Source organism: Chrysemys picta, chromosome 6 (genome assembly GCF_011386835.1).
Source record: "Chrysemys picta bellii isolate R12L10 chromosome 6, ASM1138683v2, whole genome shotgun sequence".
In the NCBI taxonomy this organism is placed as follows: Eukaryota; Metazoa; Chordata; order Testudines; family Emydidae; genus Chrysemys; species Chrysemys picta.
Window position 1 is genome coordinate 52,336,814 of NC_088796.1, and position 16,595 is coordinate 52,353,408.

At 40.0% G+C, this 16,595-nt stretch overlaps 1 protein-coding gene and 1 long non-coding RNA gene across 10 annotated transcripts in view; one reads left to right on the top strand and one right to left on the bottom strand.

Annotated features, from left to right (window-relative positions):
* Nucleotides 1–2,829: 2,829 nt before the first annotated feature.
* Nucleotides 2,830–16,595, bottom strand: part of HAPLN1 (hyaluronan and proteoglycan link protein 1) — a 97,500-nt gene continuing 83,734 nt past the window's right edge. For all 9 annotated transcript variants that reach the window (XM_024104515.3, XM_024104514.3, XM_042855862.2 and 6 more), the window contains 2 exons: nucleotides 15,377–15,679; nucleotides 2,830–6,915 (listed from right to left, as the gene is read on the bottom strand). In XM_024104515.3, the coding sequence (XP_023960283.2) occupies nucleotides 6,626–6,915; nucleotides 15,377–15,679 (593 nt within the window). In that variant the 3' untranslated portion in view covers nucleotides 2,830–6,625. The remainder of the gene's footprint in view (nucleotides 6,916–15,376; nucleotides 15,680–16,595) is intronic.
* Nucleotides 6,796–9,784, top strand: LOC135984285 (uncharacterized). The gene is made up of 3 exons (XR_010602211.1): nucleotides 6,796–6,933; nucleotides 7,890–7,964; nucleotides 8,623–9,784. It is a non-coding gene; the product is annotated as an uncharacterized LOC135984285 (long non-coding RNA).

Here is a 16,595-nt window from a genome sequence, read left to right on the forward strand (position 1 = left end):
GTGATACAGATAGGCAGGTCACTGCATGATAAGTTGGGCGAACATGATGGGAATGTTGATATGTATGAGAACACTAATCTTTTACAGAGTTTCACTGGTACAAATTCACCCACCTAACCCATTCCTGACACAAAGGTATAGTGAGTGGGTTTACTGGGGTTTTAAGCAGAAGATGGTTGGGATGGAATTCACCCTTGTAATCTGCAGGCAGAGGGCAACTTGACAGCCCCTCTGTAACGGTTAGGGGCTGTGGAGTTGCCCTCTCCTAGGTGGCAGTTTGTGGCTACCATTGCCCATAACAGTGGACTGACTGGCCACTCATCCATTCATCTCCTCCTAATCCCCAAATATTCCATTCATGCTATCCTATGCAAAACTGGCATGGGGCCAGCTGTGGCGAACTGAAGAACTGCAGAATACATCACGAACCTGCCAGAAACCCACCAACACCACGCACAGTGGCTATGTTGGGGGCTGTTCACAATTCCCAATATAATGGTGAACTTCATTCATGGAAATTAGGAAGATTAATGTGGTCACCTGCCATGATTCTGTTGGTTTTCAAATTTTAACATTGTCACTATAATTTTTGAAAAGATATATCACCACAAGTTGTGAACAATTCTTTAGCTTGTTTGCTCCCACCTTCTGCTCCTCCCTTGTCTGTGATTTTTTTTTTTGAGTGGTTATTGATGGTTTATTTTATTGTGGGTTAAAAGTAAAAATACCTGAAATCTGGAGCACTAACTCATGAATTCACAGTAACATTAAGCTAAGTGAAAAACCTAGTCAATGTCTCCTTAAGTCCGATGACAAGAAATGAGTTCAGGTTCTCTTGGGACTGATTGACTGAATTTGAATCTCAACTCTGTTCCCTTCACAAACTTGATTTGATATCCCAATTGTGAAGGAGGTCTGAAGAAAAATATCTAACTAGGAGGCAAAGTGTATCATTTTTAAGTCTGGAGAATTGTGTATGAATTAGTCTTTTGCTGTAAGGATTAGCTGAAGAATAACAAAAAAACACTTTATTTGATAAGTTGCTAGCTATGGTTTTGTGTGGTTTTGTTAGATTTATTAAATGGACCCATCAGATAGTCGTTGAGCACATCACAAAAATAAAAACAATACAATAATTCATTGGCCAGTGTCATCATAAGTAAACTTCCAAAGAACAATTAAGCTATACAAATACCCACTTCCATGCCAAAGCTTGAGGAAATAGATGAGCCTTGCACCTTATCCTGAAGATTTACAGACTCAGACTCTCTCAGATCAAAGAGGGAGGAAACAAATACCATACTCAAGAGGAGTCTGCACTGATGATTCTCTTCCTTCAATGCTCAGGTGTTGAGGTCTGGGCACAGATACACAATATGAAAAATACTGTGTCCAATATTACTATGCAGAGTTTCTTTTCCCAAAATTTAAAGACCAAGGATTACCTTAAGGTGCAAAGTAAGGAAAGGTGAATTTGGTGTGAAAGATCATTAGAAACAGAACTATGGGGGTTTAAAAGGAACCTTTCAGATTATCCTGATGTTAGAAGAAACCTCACAATATGTGGCACACACACACACAAAAAGTTTTAATACCAGTTATGTTTTGTCAGTTCAACATTACCTTTAGAATGGATGACTGTTCCATACAATTCTGTTAAAAGGGGGACTATTTATTTGTTTCTCTGTTTGTGGCTCAGTTAGGGCCCTAATAAATTTGAGATCTGGCATCTCCTCACACAATAAAATCCATCATCTGAATTGAATTGCTCTGCAATGGCCTTGCTTGACTTCAGTAAGTATTGCTGGGGAAAAATGCTAACAAATGTGCAAGACCCATGAGTCTGATCCAGGAGCATAAAACTTTCTTCAGGATGATTTAATTTTAGTTATAGCCAATAAATCTCTTTATTATTGGTAGTCTGTCTGTTCAAAGTATGGAGTGGATAAAGTAAATGGCAGCCTTATCAGTTTTAATGCCAGCGACTCGAGCTTATTGACTAAGGTAATCAAGTTTCCAATTCTAGCCACTGCCCTATCAGCAGAGCTTCTCGAATTTGTCAGGAGCTTTTATCTCTGGTGGTTTGTGGAGGTGATGGTGGTGGAAAGAAATAAATGATTCACCGCTAGAGGCTTCCAAACATAGGTACAATTTCTCATTTGTTGCCTGTTGGGATGTCACTCAATGCAACCTGTCAGTGTCAATGTAAGTAGACTAGTGTGGATGGTGTGGCTCTACTGCCCAGCCCATAAAGTCTAAGATGGTTTCATCAAGACACTGGTTTAAATAAATTGTTAGAAAATAATGTATTGTTAACATAACTAACATGCTAGTTTAAGATTAGGTATTTGCCCTCTTCTCTTTTGGTAAACATGTTTATTTTTTTTAAAGCTGAATTAGGTTAGTCATCCAAATACCGCCAGGACAGTTCTGAACAAAGCAGAGTGTCTTTTCAGCTCACACAGTTTTACAAGCAGCCTCAGCGGGGCTATATCAGCACTGCTCCATAGAAGACAGTGGAGCTACAGCTGCGAATCTGGCCCAGTATTTTAAAGGAATACAGATTGGTTCCTGACCTTGGAAATCTTTACTTGGCTGCATTTTTAAAGTAACAATTCTTTGTGCTCACTAAAGGCACATTGTTTCTTCTTTTGGTTATAACTTATATCGACAGAATAGACTGATTCTTTTTTGGCCATGTCTATACCTGTGACAACTTTCTATTTACTCTGCCAGAGTAAGTGCTTTCATACTCTTAATCTTTTATTTTTCTCATTGTCTTCTCTGGGAAAGAAAAGAAGGGCCAGTCAATAAAAAGAAATCATCATATTGAAAAGAGTGTGATTTAATTGTCATTCATGGGCATTAAAATTCAGATACATTATGAAATACAAGATAATAACACAGCACATGAATTCATTCTTATGATGAAGGTTTTATATCCTCAAGAACAGAAAATAGCACAGATTTTTAACAGGTCTTAAGCATCCTCTTCAGATATGATCCAAGCACCTAGCAAACATATTCAAAAGTTAAGGCTGTTTTCTAACTTTGACATTATAAAAGTGAAATGGAGCTACATCTGTAGCTGTAAAAAATAAATATAATTCTTGTCTATTCATTTATGCCCATTTCACACATAATTGGATGCTTTTCTCTTTAAAACTGCTTACAGTGTAGTTAATTTCTGCTTCATACTTTTGTGCTCCCAGCAAACTATCCCATTAACGTTATCTGTTTATAATGATAAATAGATATAATTATATCTCTGGTGAGCTAAGACTAGCCTTATTCAATTAGAATACTTCTGAGAAAGCCATCAGGCCTTTCTTTAAATAATATAATAAACTTCGCACACAGACCTTCACAATGCTGTGGGTCTGAGTTTGATTCCTGACCACGAATATATTCTGTGGGGTTTCACAGGTGTAAATGAACGGTAGAATTTGGCCAACAGTGATCATATTACAGCTCATTGTCATTCCAGGGTCCCAATTCCTCTGTGCTATGACTCCTTTGTGCTGCAAAACTTGAGGATCTGTCCACCTAGCTATTTCCTTATTGTAGGGGGAATATCTGGTTGGCATAGAACCAGCTTAGCCACCAGCTGCATCATAGCGCCTTATGTACAGAGCCTGGCCATGGATGTATGTGCTGCTGCATTCTGGCTGTCAAAAAGGCTGCTTGGGTAGTGGGGCACAAACTAGAATAGCCTGAATCTAACTTATGGTGGAGGCTGGCTAGCTTCAGAATCAGGGAGCTGCAAAGGTGTTATAAAGCTGACTTGCCCAACTTGGGTGTGGATCCAAATGCATCTTGGCCTGACCTAAGGATCTAGACTTGGATGTTCACATTTCTGCAGTTAGAAACCTTGGCCAGATTCTCTTTCTCCAAAATAAGAAATCTGTGGGAAAGGGCTCTGGAAAAAGAGGTTGCTGAGATGACTTCAGCAGAAAGCTGTCTGGTGAGTTGTCTCCCTATGAAAGAGTCATGCACATCCCCCAAATGTGAAGGATCACACAGGAGGACAGGGTCACTTTTATGAAGGTTCTGTGGCTTTACATCACTCCAAGTGGACTAACAATTTGCTTGGGAACTGGAACCATGTTAAGAGTGACTTCCTCTGGCTTTTGCTGCCCTCAGGACTATTGAGGGGACTGTGCAGAAAAGATACGGCCACGTTTTCTATGGTCTACTTTCCATGGGTTGGAAGGGGGATGATCTGCATCCCTTTGGCCTTACTCCGGTCCCTGTCCTGCCCACACCTTCCCCGGCCCAACCATTCTCCAACTCCTTCCCCTGAATGTACCTCAGACCCTTCAGAAAAGTCTTTGCAGAGAGAGAGAGAAAGAGAAATAGTGGTGAGGAGGGGTGAGGATGTGTGTGAAGTGTGTATGCGGGGGGAGGGGAAGGGATACTTTGAAAGTAACTGAGCCCTCCTTCTGAAGGGAAAGGAATTGAGAGTGTGTGGCTACAGGGAGGTATGCTTTGGCCTTTTAATTGTGCATATGTTATAATAACTTATGATTACATTGTGCTTGAGTTGCCAGAAACCCTGGCTCTTGTGGAAGTAAATATTATTATAGTTTTCTTTTCAATGACATTGTTTCACCTGGACAGTATGAGCCAATATCCATATTTCACAAAGGTCTCACCAGGAAGGAATTTTGCCTTCTGCACTTGTTGGGAATGGCAACATGTTCACCAATTCAATATCTTTCTACTACAATCCTGCCATGCATTTAAAATGGAACCACAATCATTTCAGGAATCATAGATTTATTTACTCATATCTGTGGGGGGAAAAATCTACACAAAAACATTCATGAAAGCATACCAGCTGTGTTTTACTGGGATACCACCACTATATTTCATTTAGCTATGGAAACTGTAAAACCTCATTTAATACAAATATTGGTCCTCTGAAATCTTCATAGTCAGAAAACATGGTGTAGGAAAATAGACTTCTACATTTGCTTTGTTTTTAATAGCGATACTAATACGGGTGGGAATTTCATAGTTGTCTAACGGATTTGCAGAGGTCAAGATTTTCAACAGTGACTAGTAATTTTGGGTGGCCCAATTTTTGGGTGCCCAACTTGAAATACCTTTAAGGTCTGATTTTCAGAAAGTGTTGAGCCACCCACTCTTTGAAAACTAGGCTGCTTTCAGGTGTCTGAAGTTGGGCACCCAGAATTGAAGCATTCAAAAATCAATAGTCATTCTTGAAAATCTTGGCCTCCGATATCAAATTCAGAGGAACTGGGTATTAATTTAATGAGAATTGGTGCCCAAGCCCCTCAGGAAACTCCATGCACTGTGCATAGTGCTTTCTTTCTGTGATACTGGAAGACAAAGGTAAATGTCTCCCATGCAGACCTCTGCAGATTGTGGTGAAATTGCTAACAATTTCTAGAGTTTTCCATTAATCTTAACAATGATCAATCCTAAAACCAGGTGGAATTGACCACATTTACTATTTTTCTTTAATGGATTTAGAAACAGTAATATTTGTATTGGGATATACATTGGGCGTAAATATGCATACAAACAGGAAATATGGTGGGGTTGTTTTGTTTTTTATCTTTGCTTGTTGGGACTAGATTTTTCTTTCTCATTGTAGAGACTGTATTGATTTGTAATGTGTTTTTCCAAATGTTTCTTTCATGATGTGTAAATAACAGAGAAATATTTGTTATTTTTATAAAGACAATAACGTTTTAAAGGCTAACATAAAATCAAGCTGCTAAATTTTACAATTTGTCTGTCCAGCAGTTCATCTATACAACTGCCCTGAGTAGATGCTAAATGCTGCTTAGCAAATGGCCTTTAGAGTTTAAAAATAACTCAGTAAAGCTACTCAAAGGTAATACAACACTTCTCAGGCATCTTCAGTTTGAATTAAGAAGAAAGTAGGGTTCACTCATTAGTTAATTATTCACCCACTCATCAATGTTTTACACACAATAAAAACCACAATTGAAATGTTCAGGAGATCTAGTTGTGCTTTTTGCTATGCATTGGCTCATGTATGAGCTTATTTTTCTGAAAGGCAAGATTTTAAATGGTAAAGCAAGTCCTATTTTGTGGACTGTTTGAGTTGCTGTTTTCATCAAACTGTATATATTGTCCCCCTGTGAAAATATTTTTGTGTTTTTTTTTATTTTGCAAAATCTCACTGAACCCGTTAAGAAAAAATTACCGTATTTCAAAACTGCAGATCTAATTTTATTTTTGTAGTGCATCTCAAAATGGTACAAATGTGTAAAATTTGTGCTTGTAAAAGCTTCTGCTTTGAGTAGCCTTACAGTCCTTAATTTAGTCCTAGCAATTGTCAAGCTATTGCATGCCCCATTCATGAAAAATATATTTCGTTGGGATGGTGTGGCTTAAAGAGTTTGGCTCTAAAGCTTCCTTACCTAGAGCTTTCATTCAATTATATTAATTTAAAATATCTGTTGAATTAACAAACCAAACCAAATTAAAGGGTTGGACTTATGAAAATGACTCTTTACAGTAAGTAAAAAAGGTTTATCACAGTTTTGGTAACTTGCATGAGTTCGTATTGAAAAAAAATCTTTCACATGTTCTTAATGAATTTAAAATTGTTGTGCTCTAGGTACTTTCAGTTGTACACCCTGAAACAGTAGACACCATATAGCTTGTGTTTTTTATCTGGGAAGCCTACAAAGCGCACTGCTGCTTCATCAGGACTGCAGCGTCTTCTTGGCCTGGAGATTGGGTAGCGGACACTGCCATCAGCCAACCAGCCGGCATCACAGCGATCATAACCTAGAAGTTTCCAGGCAGCAAATATCTGGCCTACTTTAGCAATCTGGGATCCATCCTTGAGGCAGGCCTGCACAGCTTCATCATAGGTCAACTTGGTTGGGTGTATTAGGTAGTAAAAACGGCCTAATGGAAAGAGAGAAGGTAAGTTGTCAGCCACATGAAATGATTAAGAAATTCTATAAAAATAGTCTTCACTATAAAATCATACAAAAATGTAGAATATCAACAATCTATTTGTTCTAGTGCTGGGAACTTGATTCAAACCCACTTCATTCTTTCAAAATTGGGACTTAATAGACTCAAATACATTTAAGTTCACCTTCTGGTTAGGGGGAGTCTGAAGGAACAGAGCAGGGGGAGGAAGACGGACATTTTCTGTTGAACCCTTCCCCCCTAGCCCCCCCGCCCTCCACCCAATCTATAGGTTATCCATGTATGCCAACTTGGCATTAGAGTGAGAAGAGAGTGGAAGTTCTGTGCTGTGCTAGATACATTTCTATTCCTACTGCAAAGCACAGGGAGAAAACGTGGAGGAAAAGGTGTGTGCGCATGGGTGGAAGTTCAGGAATTCAAAGTAGGCCCCCAGTCCTGCAACTGGATTCATACAAGCAAACCTATGTGTATACCCACATAGGACAACTGAAGTCCCAGAAAATAGTTAGCAGCTTATACATTTCAGACTATACAAGATTCATACATCTCTAGTTTATTCACGGGGATGAAACATTAGTTCAGTGCTTACATTATGATGGTTTTGCAATATACATTGCAAATTAAATTAAACCCATCATGATGTTCCATTTTCTTTGTCACAAACAGATTGATATGTTTAGATCTGACCTGTGATCGTATTTAGGTAAAGGTGACTAGGCCTAACAGATGCAGTTTTATTAATTCATTACAGAAAGAACAATTCCTTGATATGGCAGACTCAATGTTCCTGATGAAGTAGAAGCACCATTTCAAGTCTTGCTGTAAGAAGGCTGAAATAGTGCACAACTTCAGAGAAGCAAAGTTTGAGCTTGTAAGGAAAACTTATGACAGGCAGGTTTTTGGTCTACTACCAACAGTCAAAAACATTTACTGTTTCTTTTTAGGCTTCACAGGGTATGTTCTCACCATAGAATGCTATAACACTGATAGCGCTCTGAGGAAAACTGTCTCTGTCTAAGGTAATACAAATATATGTCACTAGTAAAACTAAGGGGGGGATCGCTTTTGTTAAGTTGTAAGCAACAACAATATAAACATTAATTTCATCCATCAAGGAAAGGTATCACTTAAATTAATTTATTCCTTTTATTCAATATCTTCAGGGTTATTTATCATTATTGGACTGACAGTTAAGAAACTGCTAGGTGGAACTGCAGTCAGCTGATAGGCTAACAATTCCCAAATAAGCATGGCAGGCTTTCAAACTGACGCATTTCCTGTGGACAATTTATATAAGAAATGAGGTAATTTTTGTATGGGGCCCTCTTGTTTTAATTCCAGAAGGAAATATTATGTTTCCTTATTAAAGAGTATGCCAGATTATTGTTGTTTTTCCCTCCTTGTGAGAACTATCTCTGCCCCCTTTCAAATGACTTTCTCAGGGGAAAGGATCTGTCCCTTTGGCGTCAACTACCCAAAAGGGCTTGTTGCCTAATTAAGGAGTGCCAGATTGAATGGAATATATGTGGAAATTGGGAATAGCTCCATTTTTAGGCTTGCACCTTTTTATATTAGGACTTGTTTATATCAGAGCACAAATCCTAACAAAGCAAAAACTTTTGTGGCCTGTTGAGTCACTAACAGAACTTTTCCTTTGTTTCATTTTTGTTTTCACAGATCTGTTGTAATTCACTGAGAGGTATCGCTAAGAACTTTCCAAATGGCATTTCAATAGAAGTGTAATGGTGATATTGGGTAATATATCTATTTAGAAAAGCACATGCTTTCTTATGTTTCAATGCAGTTGAAACCATTTTATAATATTTGCTAACGTAGAAGGTTTCTATGACTGGATACAGACTCTTCATACTCTGTCAAAGGTAGTTTGCTGTAGAGTGAATGGGCTTTCAGATTTGCCCGATGGACTGCAAATCCCAGTTTATTAGCAGCTAGTCAAGCCATGTGTCAATGGAAAGGTAATTTCCCATGGATTTGCAATAAGGTTGTGCACTTGACCCATGGTCTCCGTAATATCAGCACTCTTAATATGCCCATTCCTTAAATAGGCCATTGCTAAGGCTAGGTCTACACTACCCACCTGAATCGGCGGGTAGAAATCAACCTCTCGGGGATCGATTTATCGTGTCCCGTCGGGATGTGACAATCGATCCCCGAATCGGCGCTCTTACTCCACCAGCGGAGGAGGGAGTAAGCGCCGCCGACAGAAAGCCGCAGAAGTCGATTTTGCCGCCGTCCTCACAGCGGGGTAAGTCGGCTGCGATACGTCAAATTCAGCTACGCTATTCACGTAGCTGAATTTGCGTATCTTAAATCGACTCCCCCCTGTAGTGTAGATGTACCCTAATAGTAAATGTTGTGCATAATAAGTTCATCTGTATCCAGACTATTTTGTTAAATTAAAAAATAACCAATAAACTCTGTGCACATCTGCTAGCCCCCTTGAGAAGAGGATTTCCAGGCAGTAAATAAAACACTGTTAAACTTTACAATGTGTACAGACAATATGTGAACAGCTACTTCAATTTGGTGTAATCTCATCCCCAAATATCAAGAGGATGTAAGTGTGAAGTGATGCCTGACCGTTCTTTGGCTAGAACGACATTTTTCTCTTTCTAATATGTAATCCATCACGATGTGGTAGTAGAAACTTTCACCTTGCACTTGTGAAAAAGCTGAGAACTTGTCTGTTAATTCCTTATTTTCCTCTTCCTTCACTCCCATTTTTTTGTTTGCTGTGCAATAGACATGAAATGCACACTAACAAAGAGGTACTACAGAAGGCCCTCTGAACCTGGAGTTTAAGTGGTACAGAGAGTTGTTTGGGGGTGCAGGGGAATTCATTGGTGAAGAGACTCTTGAATAGATCCTGAGCAATGGGGAAAACTTTGCCTTGTGATAGCTGTGAAACCACTTGTCTGTAGAATTCCTTCACGTCATACTGACAATCCTGGTCATTGATCCTTACAGTCTTCTGAGTGTAACCTCTTGCATGTTTCTTTGTTATACTTTTCCAATGGCAACCAGAGACCTTTTGTTTGCTCCAACTGCTTTAAAATGAGTAGGATTCTGCTATAAGTAAAGTTGGTGGGGAGGAGGGAATGGAAGACATAATGGTGTATACAGACCAGTGGGAAAAAAAGGTTGCCAATTTTAATTGGTCATATTCTTGGAAGTTTCATCACGTGACATAATCTTTAATTAAAGACTAATATTTAATTCCTGGAGACTCCAGGACAATTCTGCAGGGTTGGCAAACCTGTGTATAAGGTTCTTGCCTGGAGTAATTGAATAACTGAAGGCTAAAGCCAGATTGTTTTTGTCACTACACCACAGACATGTAATAAGTGATTTAGGAAATTAAAAAAAAAAAAAAAAACCCTCTCACAGTACTGCCAACCATAAGAGATCAAGAATCATGTTACAGCCTCAAAATCGTATGATTTTAAAAAATAGACTAAAAACATGTTTTTAGTCTATCTTTTGACTTTTTAACTCCTCTCTACTCTTCTGCCTATGCATGTCACCTTGATCAATCGGTGCCTCCTGCTGCCTCCACAGTGTCCGGAACCAGAGGAGACATTCCAAAGGAGCAGGAAGCGTTGCTGCTGGGCTCTGTACCTACCAGCAGCTTTTCCCTGAATTCCCCCTCCAGTGCAACCCTGCTCCCACACGGAGTGCAGGGCTGGTCTACGTCCTTCACCTTGAGGCATTCACAGACAGCACATATGACACGTTATAAAAACCACCCTAAAACTGCTAGTCAAGATAAAATCACAAGTTGGCAATACTGCCTTTACTGTGACCCAACCCAACTAATCACATCATTGTGTGTTTGTGGAAAAGTAAACTGTTCTCCAGTGTCAGATGGCAATTTGACAGTAAAACATGGGAGTTTTACATATTCTTGGATGTATCCCGAAGGCTGCTGGCATTCGCACAATGTGTAGAGCCCATCATCTGCTCAAGTTAAGACTCAAGTTCAGAACGTCTTAATAGCCACGGTGAACTGTTGATCAAAGTCACTATGCTTCAGCGTTGTTAAAAGCCTCAGAAGTGAAATGCTTCCTCACTCATTAAATGGGATAGTTACTTATTAGGTTTGGCATCTATTTTGCCCTATGTTGGGGAACTACAGTAACTTGACTTTATTCTGCCACTTTAGAAAAGGGATGTTCCTTCAAAGGTCCTCATTGCACCAGCTTTCAGCAGCAAGGCTGGTGATTAGCAAACTCCATTCCATAGGCTAATTAATTCACTGACTTTTTGAATCCAGTTTATTTTTAATATTATTGTTGTATTTTCTCATTTTCTTTGGTCTCTCACTCAGAGGAACAATGACTCATTACGTGGTGTCCTATTTTCCTGCAAGGGTAAAATGAGCAATACAAATATATAACCCAGAAAAGGTTTATGCATTGTGCATTTCTTTCATTAAATGGAAGATGGTGGCCTAACGTGTGATGTTTGTGGCCTCCAACATTGATATGACTGGCTTGCTGCTACACTGAATAAATTAAATGACATTTTTTGTAAAAGTACATTTTGTAACTTAACACAAGAGATTTGTGATTTTACTCTGTTAGAACAAATTTAAAAAATCAATTATATGGTGCTGTTCAGTATGCAAAGCATGTAACAAAATGCAAATTAATGAGCAGAACGAGTAAAGCAAACCCCACTCAGACTTCATCTATATTTTATAGAGGAAGCTAGTACTAACCCTCTGTACCTAACAGCAGCTAGGTACTCAGCAACTCAAGTTGCTTTCCAGTATAAAGAATACATGTGACTTTTTTTTTTTTTCTGTTTTTTTGAGAAGCATTAAAACCATAATTATTTGCAGCAGGCCTTTGAAATTTGGCAGGAGCAACCTGTTAGTCTATATTTTCTTTTGTCTTATAAAATTCTGTTCAAGTTTAATTGATTTTCAAAGTATTAAAAATCACCATTTTCCTCCTCACATCCATCCCCGAGTCGCGGGGAGAAAAAAAAAAAAAAAAAAAAGCTGCGTTTGGTGGCAGCTCCACCGCACAGCTTTCTTCTTCAGCGGCGGGTCCTTCCCTCTGAGAGGGACTGAGGGACCTGACGCCAAAGAGCCCAACTTGCTGCCCCTTCCCCTTGGCTGCCCCAAGCACTTGCTTGCTGAGCTGGGGGCTGGAGCCGGCCCTGACTGTCAAATCACTGAATGTTCTAAAGGCCGGGGCATGAAGCAGCAGACACTGCACAGGGAATTTCCAGAAAAACTGTAATAGGAGTAAAGGAGATTGCTGGGTTGAGTTTCACCCAACCCTCCACCTCTTAGACCTACCCTGGAACCAACACAAGGGTCCAGCATCCCATTCAACCCATTCAAACTAATCTAGTACTTAGACTAGAAAGGACTTTTACTATCCAGCAGTTCTCAAACTGGATCAGAACTCCAAAGTGGATCATGACCCTATTTTAATGGGGTTGATGGGGCTGGCATTAGACTTGCTGAAGCCAAAGCCTGAGTCCCACCTCCCAGGTACAAAGACGAGGGCTTCAGGCCTTGGTGGCAGGGCTCAGGGTTACCGGCCACTGGTCTGGGTCTGAAAGGCTTTGGCCTTCCCTCACCTGGGATGTTGGGGCTCGGGCAGGCTCAGACTTTAGTCCCACCTCCTGGTGTCATGTGGTAATTTTTGTTGTCAGAACAGGGTTGCAGTGTAATGAAATTTGAGAAACCCTGATTGGCAATAACTACTCTAGCTAAGGTTGCAGAATAGTTTCCATCCTAATCCTTATTTTCAGTAGCTCGTAACTTTCTAAAACATACCCTGAAAGAAAAAAATTTCAGCCCCGAAGATGTAGCTGCTCAAAAGTAACTTTTTCACTGGGGCATCTGAGTAAAAACAGTTTAGCTGTTTTTGAGTACAAGGACCAAGAAGAAAACATATTTCACTTTGTGAACTTTTATTAACATCTGGAACAGCTGTAGGTTGAAAGTGGAAAGAGGTATAACTCTCTCTGATATAAATTAGTTTTGATTTTGCCTCTAATAACCACTTACTACAGAATGCACACTGCATTTTCCACGTTTCTTGCAAGACTGCTAAATTTAAAAAAAGGTGCAATGTGCACATGTTTGACTAACTTAACTAGGTAGTAAAAAGTATAGGGTCTGGGTCCAATTAAAGTTGCAGGGACACACAGACATCAGGAAATGCCAAGATTACAAGTGCAATTTTAATGCTGCTCCCCTGTGCATATTCATTTCCAATAGTTTTTCTTAGTAGAAAGAAATTAATTGTAAACATACAAGAATGAAAAATACGTGTATTTAGGGAGGCAGAAAAATTATATATTGTATGCGATCATGTTACCTAGCTACATGCATATATACGACCTGTAGTATCTGAGCACCTAATTAAAGACTGTTGTAATGTATATGTAAAAAGGAGCAGAGGTAAAGTTTTTGTGCACATCTTTAACTTTGGTATTTCTTGACCGTTGAGGGCTAACCATACAGCTTTAAAAATCTCTTAATGTAAGTTTATTGTTTAGATTTATAAAATGTTCCACTATGAGCTTTTGTAAATCATAGTTCTTTTAACAGTGCTTGCCAAGCCACTTTGCAGCAGCCACATGAGTGAACTGCAGAGACCATCAAACCTGGTCAGAGGGCAGACGGTAATGTGAGACTTTGTCTGTCTTTGGCCACTACCACATGTGGGGGTCTCTTATTGGTCCAAGGTGTGATGACTGCCTACACACTAGCCCTAGCCCATTCATAATTGGTTTGGAATGGCTCACTATTGTGGTGGCAAATCAAAGCTGGGTATGCGTATGGTCAGGTCAATTATAAGGGACAGTTTCTGACATCAACTGCAGCTCATTCTTCACAGCACTTTGACATCACAGAGAAGTCTGGGCAGGACAAATGGGCCCGCAGCGGGTGCTTCGATGACAAGTGCGCTTTCGGGTGGTTGAAGGGGCCTGTGTACAGTGGAAGGCTTGGGTTTGCCCTGAGATTCTCAACTCTTCTGCCTATGGCATCCTCGCAATGCAGATGTGGAAGAGTGCTGTTGCTTAACAGAGGGAGCCATGGTATTAGTGTGGGTTGAATCATTCCAGCTATCGTGCGATTGGTTGAATATAGTAGTATATCACCAACTTGACATGAGATGAATGGAGCCAGACTGGAGCACAGTATTCTGCTGCAGAGTAACAGAGGACTAAAGTGGTTGATGGATCAGTGTTCTCATAGTGCAACCCATCAGTTCCCAGTTCACACTGGGGACAATGATGATCCAACCAGAGAACTGCATTCAATGTCCTTTCTAGGGCTGAATCTCAGTCACTTGTCAGCCAGCATTCCTCATGCAGTTCCACCCCTCAATGTTCGAGCCATTAGGCTAGCCCTAAGAATATTACAAGTCAACACTGAGAGTTTGTCAGCAGCCAAATGCAGTATGAGCATAAACCATGGTCAGAAATTATTAGGACTTGCAGAAGGTGTGAGTTTTACTTTGCCTATATAACTACACATCACAAGCCTGTATTTATACAATCTAATACAATATGTTTTGAGAGTGAAATGGGTGTAGATGGATTGAACAGTGGTCAGGTCCTATAAAGGGCATCAATAAGAGATCATAACAGGTAATTTCATAAAAATGGAGATCTACCTCTCTCATAGAACTGGAAGGGACTTTGAAAGGTCATTGAGTCCAGCCCCCTGCCTTCACTAGCCCACCTCATAGTAGCACCATCTAAGTTGTATTTCCCTAGTTTGTTTATGAGAAGGTCATACCAGACAGTATCAAAAGCCTTACTAAAGTCAAGATATACCATTTCTACAGCTTTCCCACTATCCACAAGGCTTGTTACCCTGTCAAATATGGTACGCCCTTGTTAGGCGATGGTTACCATACAAAATGGAACTGTCTGATACTTTATTAGAGAGTATAAAGTGGCATTAAAGTTATGTAGGAACAGTGAATTCCTAATCACAATTGTTCCTTGTGGGTTTTTACCTTTTGGTAGGTTTTTAACTTGTAATATATCCTCACTATTTACTTAAAGGGGCAACTCAATGAAAGGAAACACTGATTTCTCCATTGCTTTAACTTAAATAAACTAGGCAGTGTATCAATATGGAACATACCTGCACAAATTTCTAGGAATGAAAACAGAGACACATGAATGTGCTGCCAGCAATTCATTCTGAACTGTTGCTTTTAAAAATGAAGACATGAAAAAGTGGCAAAATTTGTCTTTTTTTCACTCCAGACTCATTTCCTCATAAATTCAATGATAACAGTTTCCAAAACTAACATGCACTTTGATAAATCAAACATCTCTTGCTGCTTTTCAGTACCTTTGGAGTTAGTTTCTTTTCTGAAGCACAGAAATGGCCTTCTTAAAGGTAGAAGTGATTCAAAACTCTTACCATTGAAGTTTGATGTAAAACAGAAGACATCATATCTGCTTTTATCTTTATCCCAGAACCCATAATTCCTGACTCCAGGCACTGTGTTCTTTCCTCCGCAGGGCTCTCTGGGTTTGGTGATAGGGTACTGAACTGATCCATCATTGAGCCAGCCTGCATTACACCAATCCAGCCCTGACCTCCACGCCTCATACAATTGGTCAAAGGAGGCGATAACAGAATCTTGGTCTAGACAAGCTTGCTGAGCCTCGTGGAAGTTTAGGTTGTAGCGACCCAGCCGTGGAAAGTAAGGGAATACAACACCTATATCAGAAAGGAAGAAAGAAGGCTATTAGCTGTTTAACTATATAAAAAACACAACAGAGAGAAATATCATTTACTGGTATCAAAAGGACAAATTTATGGTTAACTATGTGAGATGCCAAAATAATACAACTGCAACTGATGGTTTTATTTCTAGGAAAATTCTCTGTCAGCAAGTCAGCTGTTTGGTCTGAGAACGTTGTCTGACTATCTCCTGACATGTCAGGCTTCCTTGTCTGATAGCCTCACAGTCTTTCCTTCAGGAACCTGACCAATTCTGTCTCCTGCTCTCAGCTGCAGCCTTTGTACTGACACCAGAACCTCATCCTTGCACATTCTGACAGCATTCTGTTCTGGGGACCTTACTACCAACCACATGCAGACAAACTGCAGGTAGGTCGGAGGAAGGCAGCAGCAGTGGTTAAGGGACTGGGGGTCTTTAGAAGGAAAATGTCAAAGTAAGCAAGGAAAATCAAGGAATTATATTTAGTGGGTTTAGTTTAAGGGAACATTTAAAAGAATAGTCAGCTGAGCCTGTTAAACGGCTGTAGTGTGGCTTTTAGCCACAGCCCTTCCATGGAGGCAGCACAGAGAGGCATTTCCCTCTCTCTGCTACTACACCTTAGAAAGGGTGCAGCACATGGTCTCCTGCACAGCCAGACAGTTCTGCTAGCCACTGTGGAGGATTTGGGGTGCCATCTTCTCCCTGTCCCCTTTTGGGTGGCTAACAGCACAGTGGGCATAGCCAGAGGACATTCAGAGGAGTGCGGGCAGAGATTGTGGCTGGCCCAAGTGCAGGGAATACAAAGTTGTGGGATGTTTCCTCACAACACATGAGGACCAATCTGCTTAGCTTTTGAAGAGGGATACAACACAGATAACTTTTGTTTAAAAAGAAGGAGGATCTAAGTAGAGA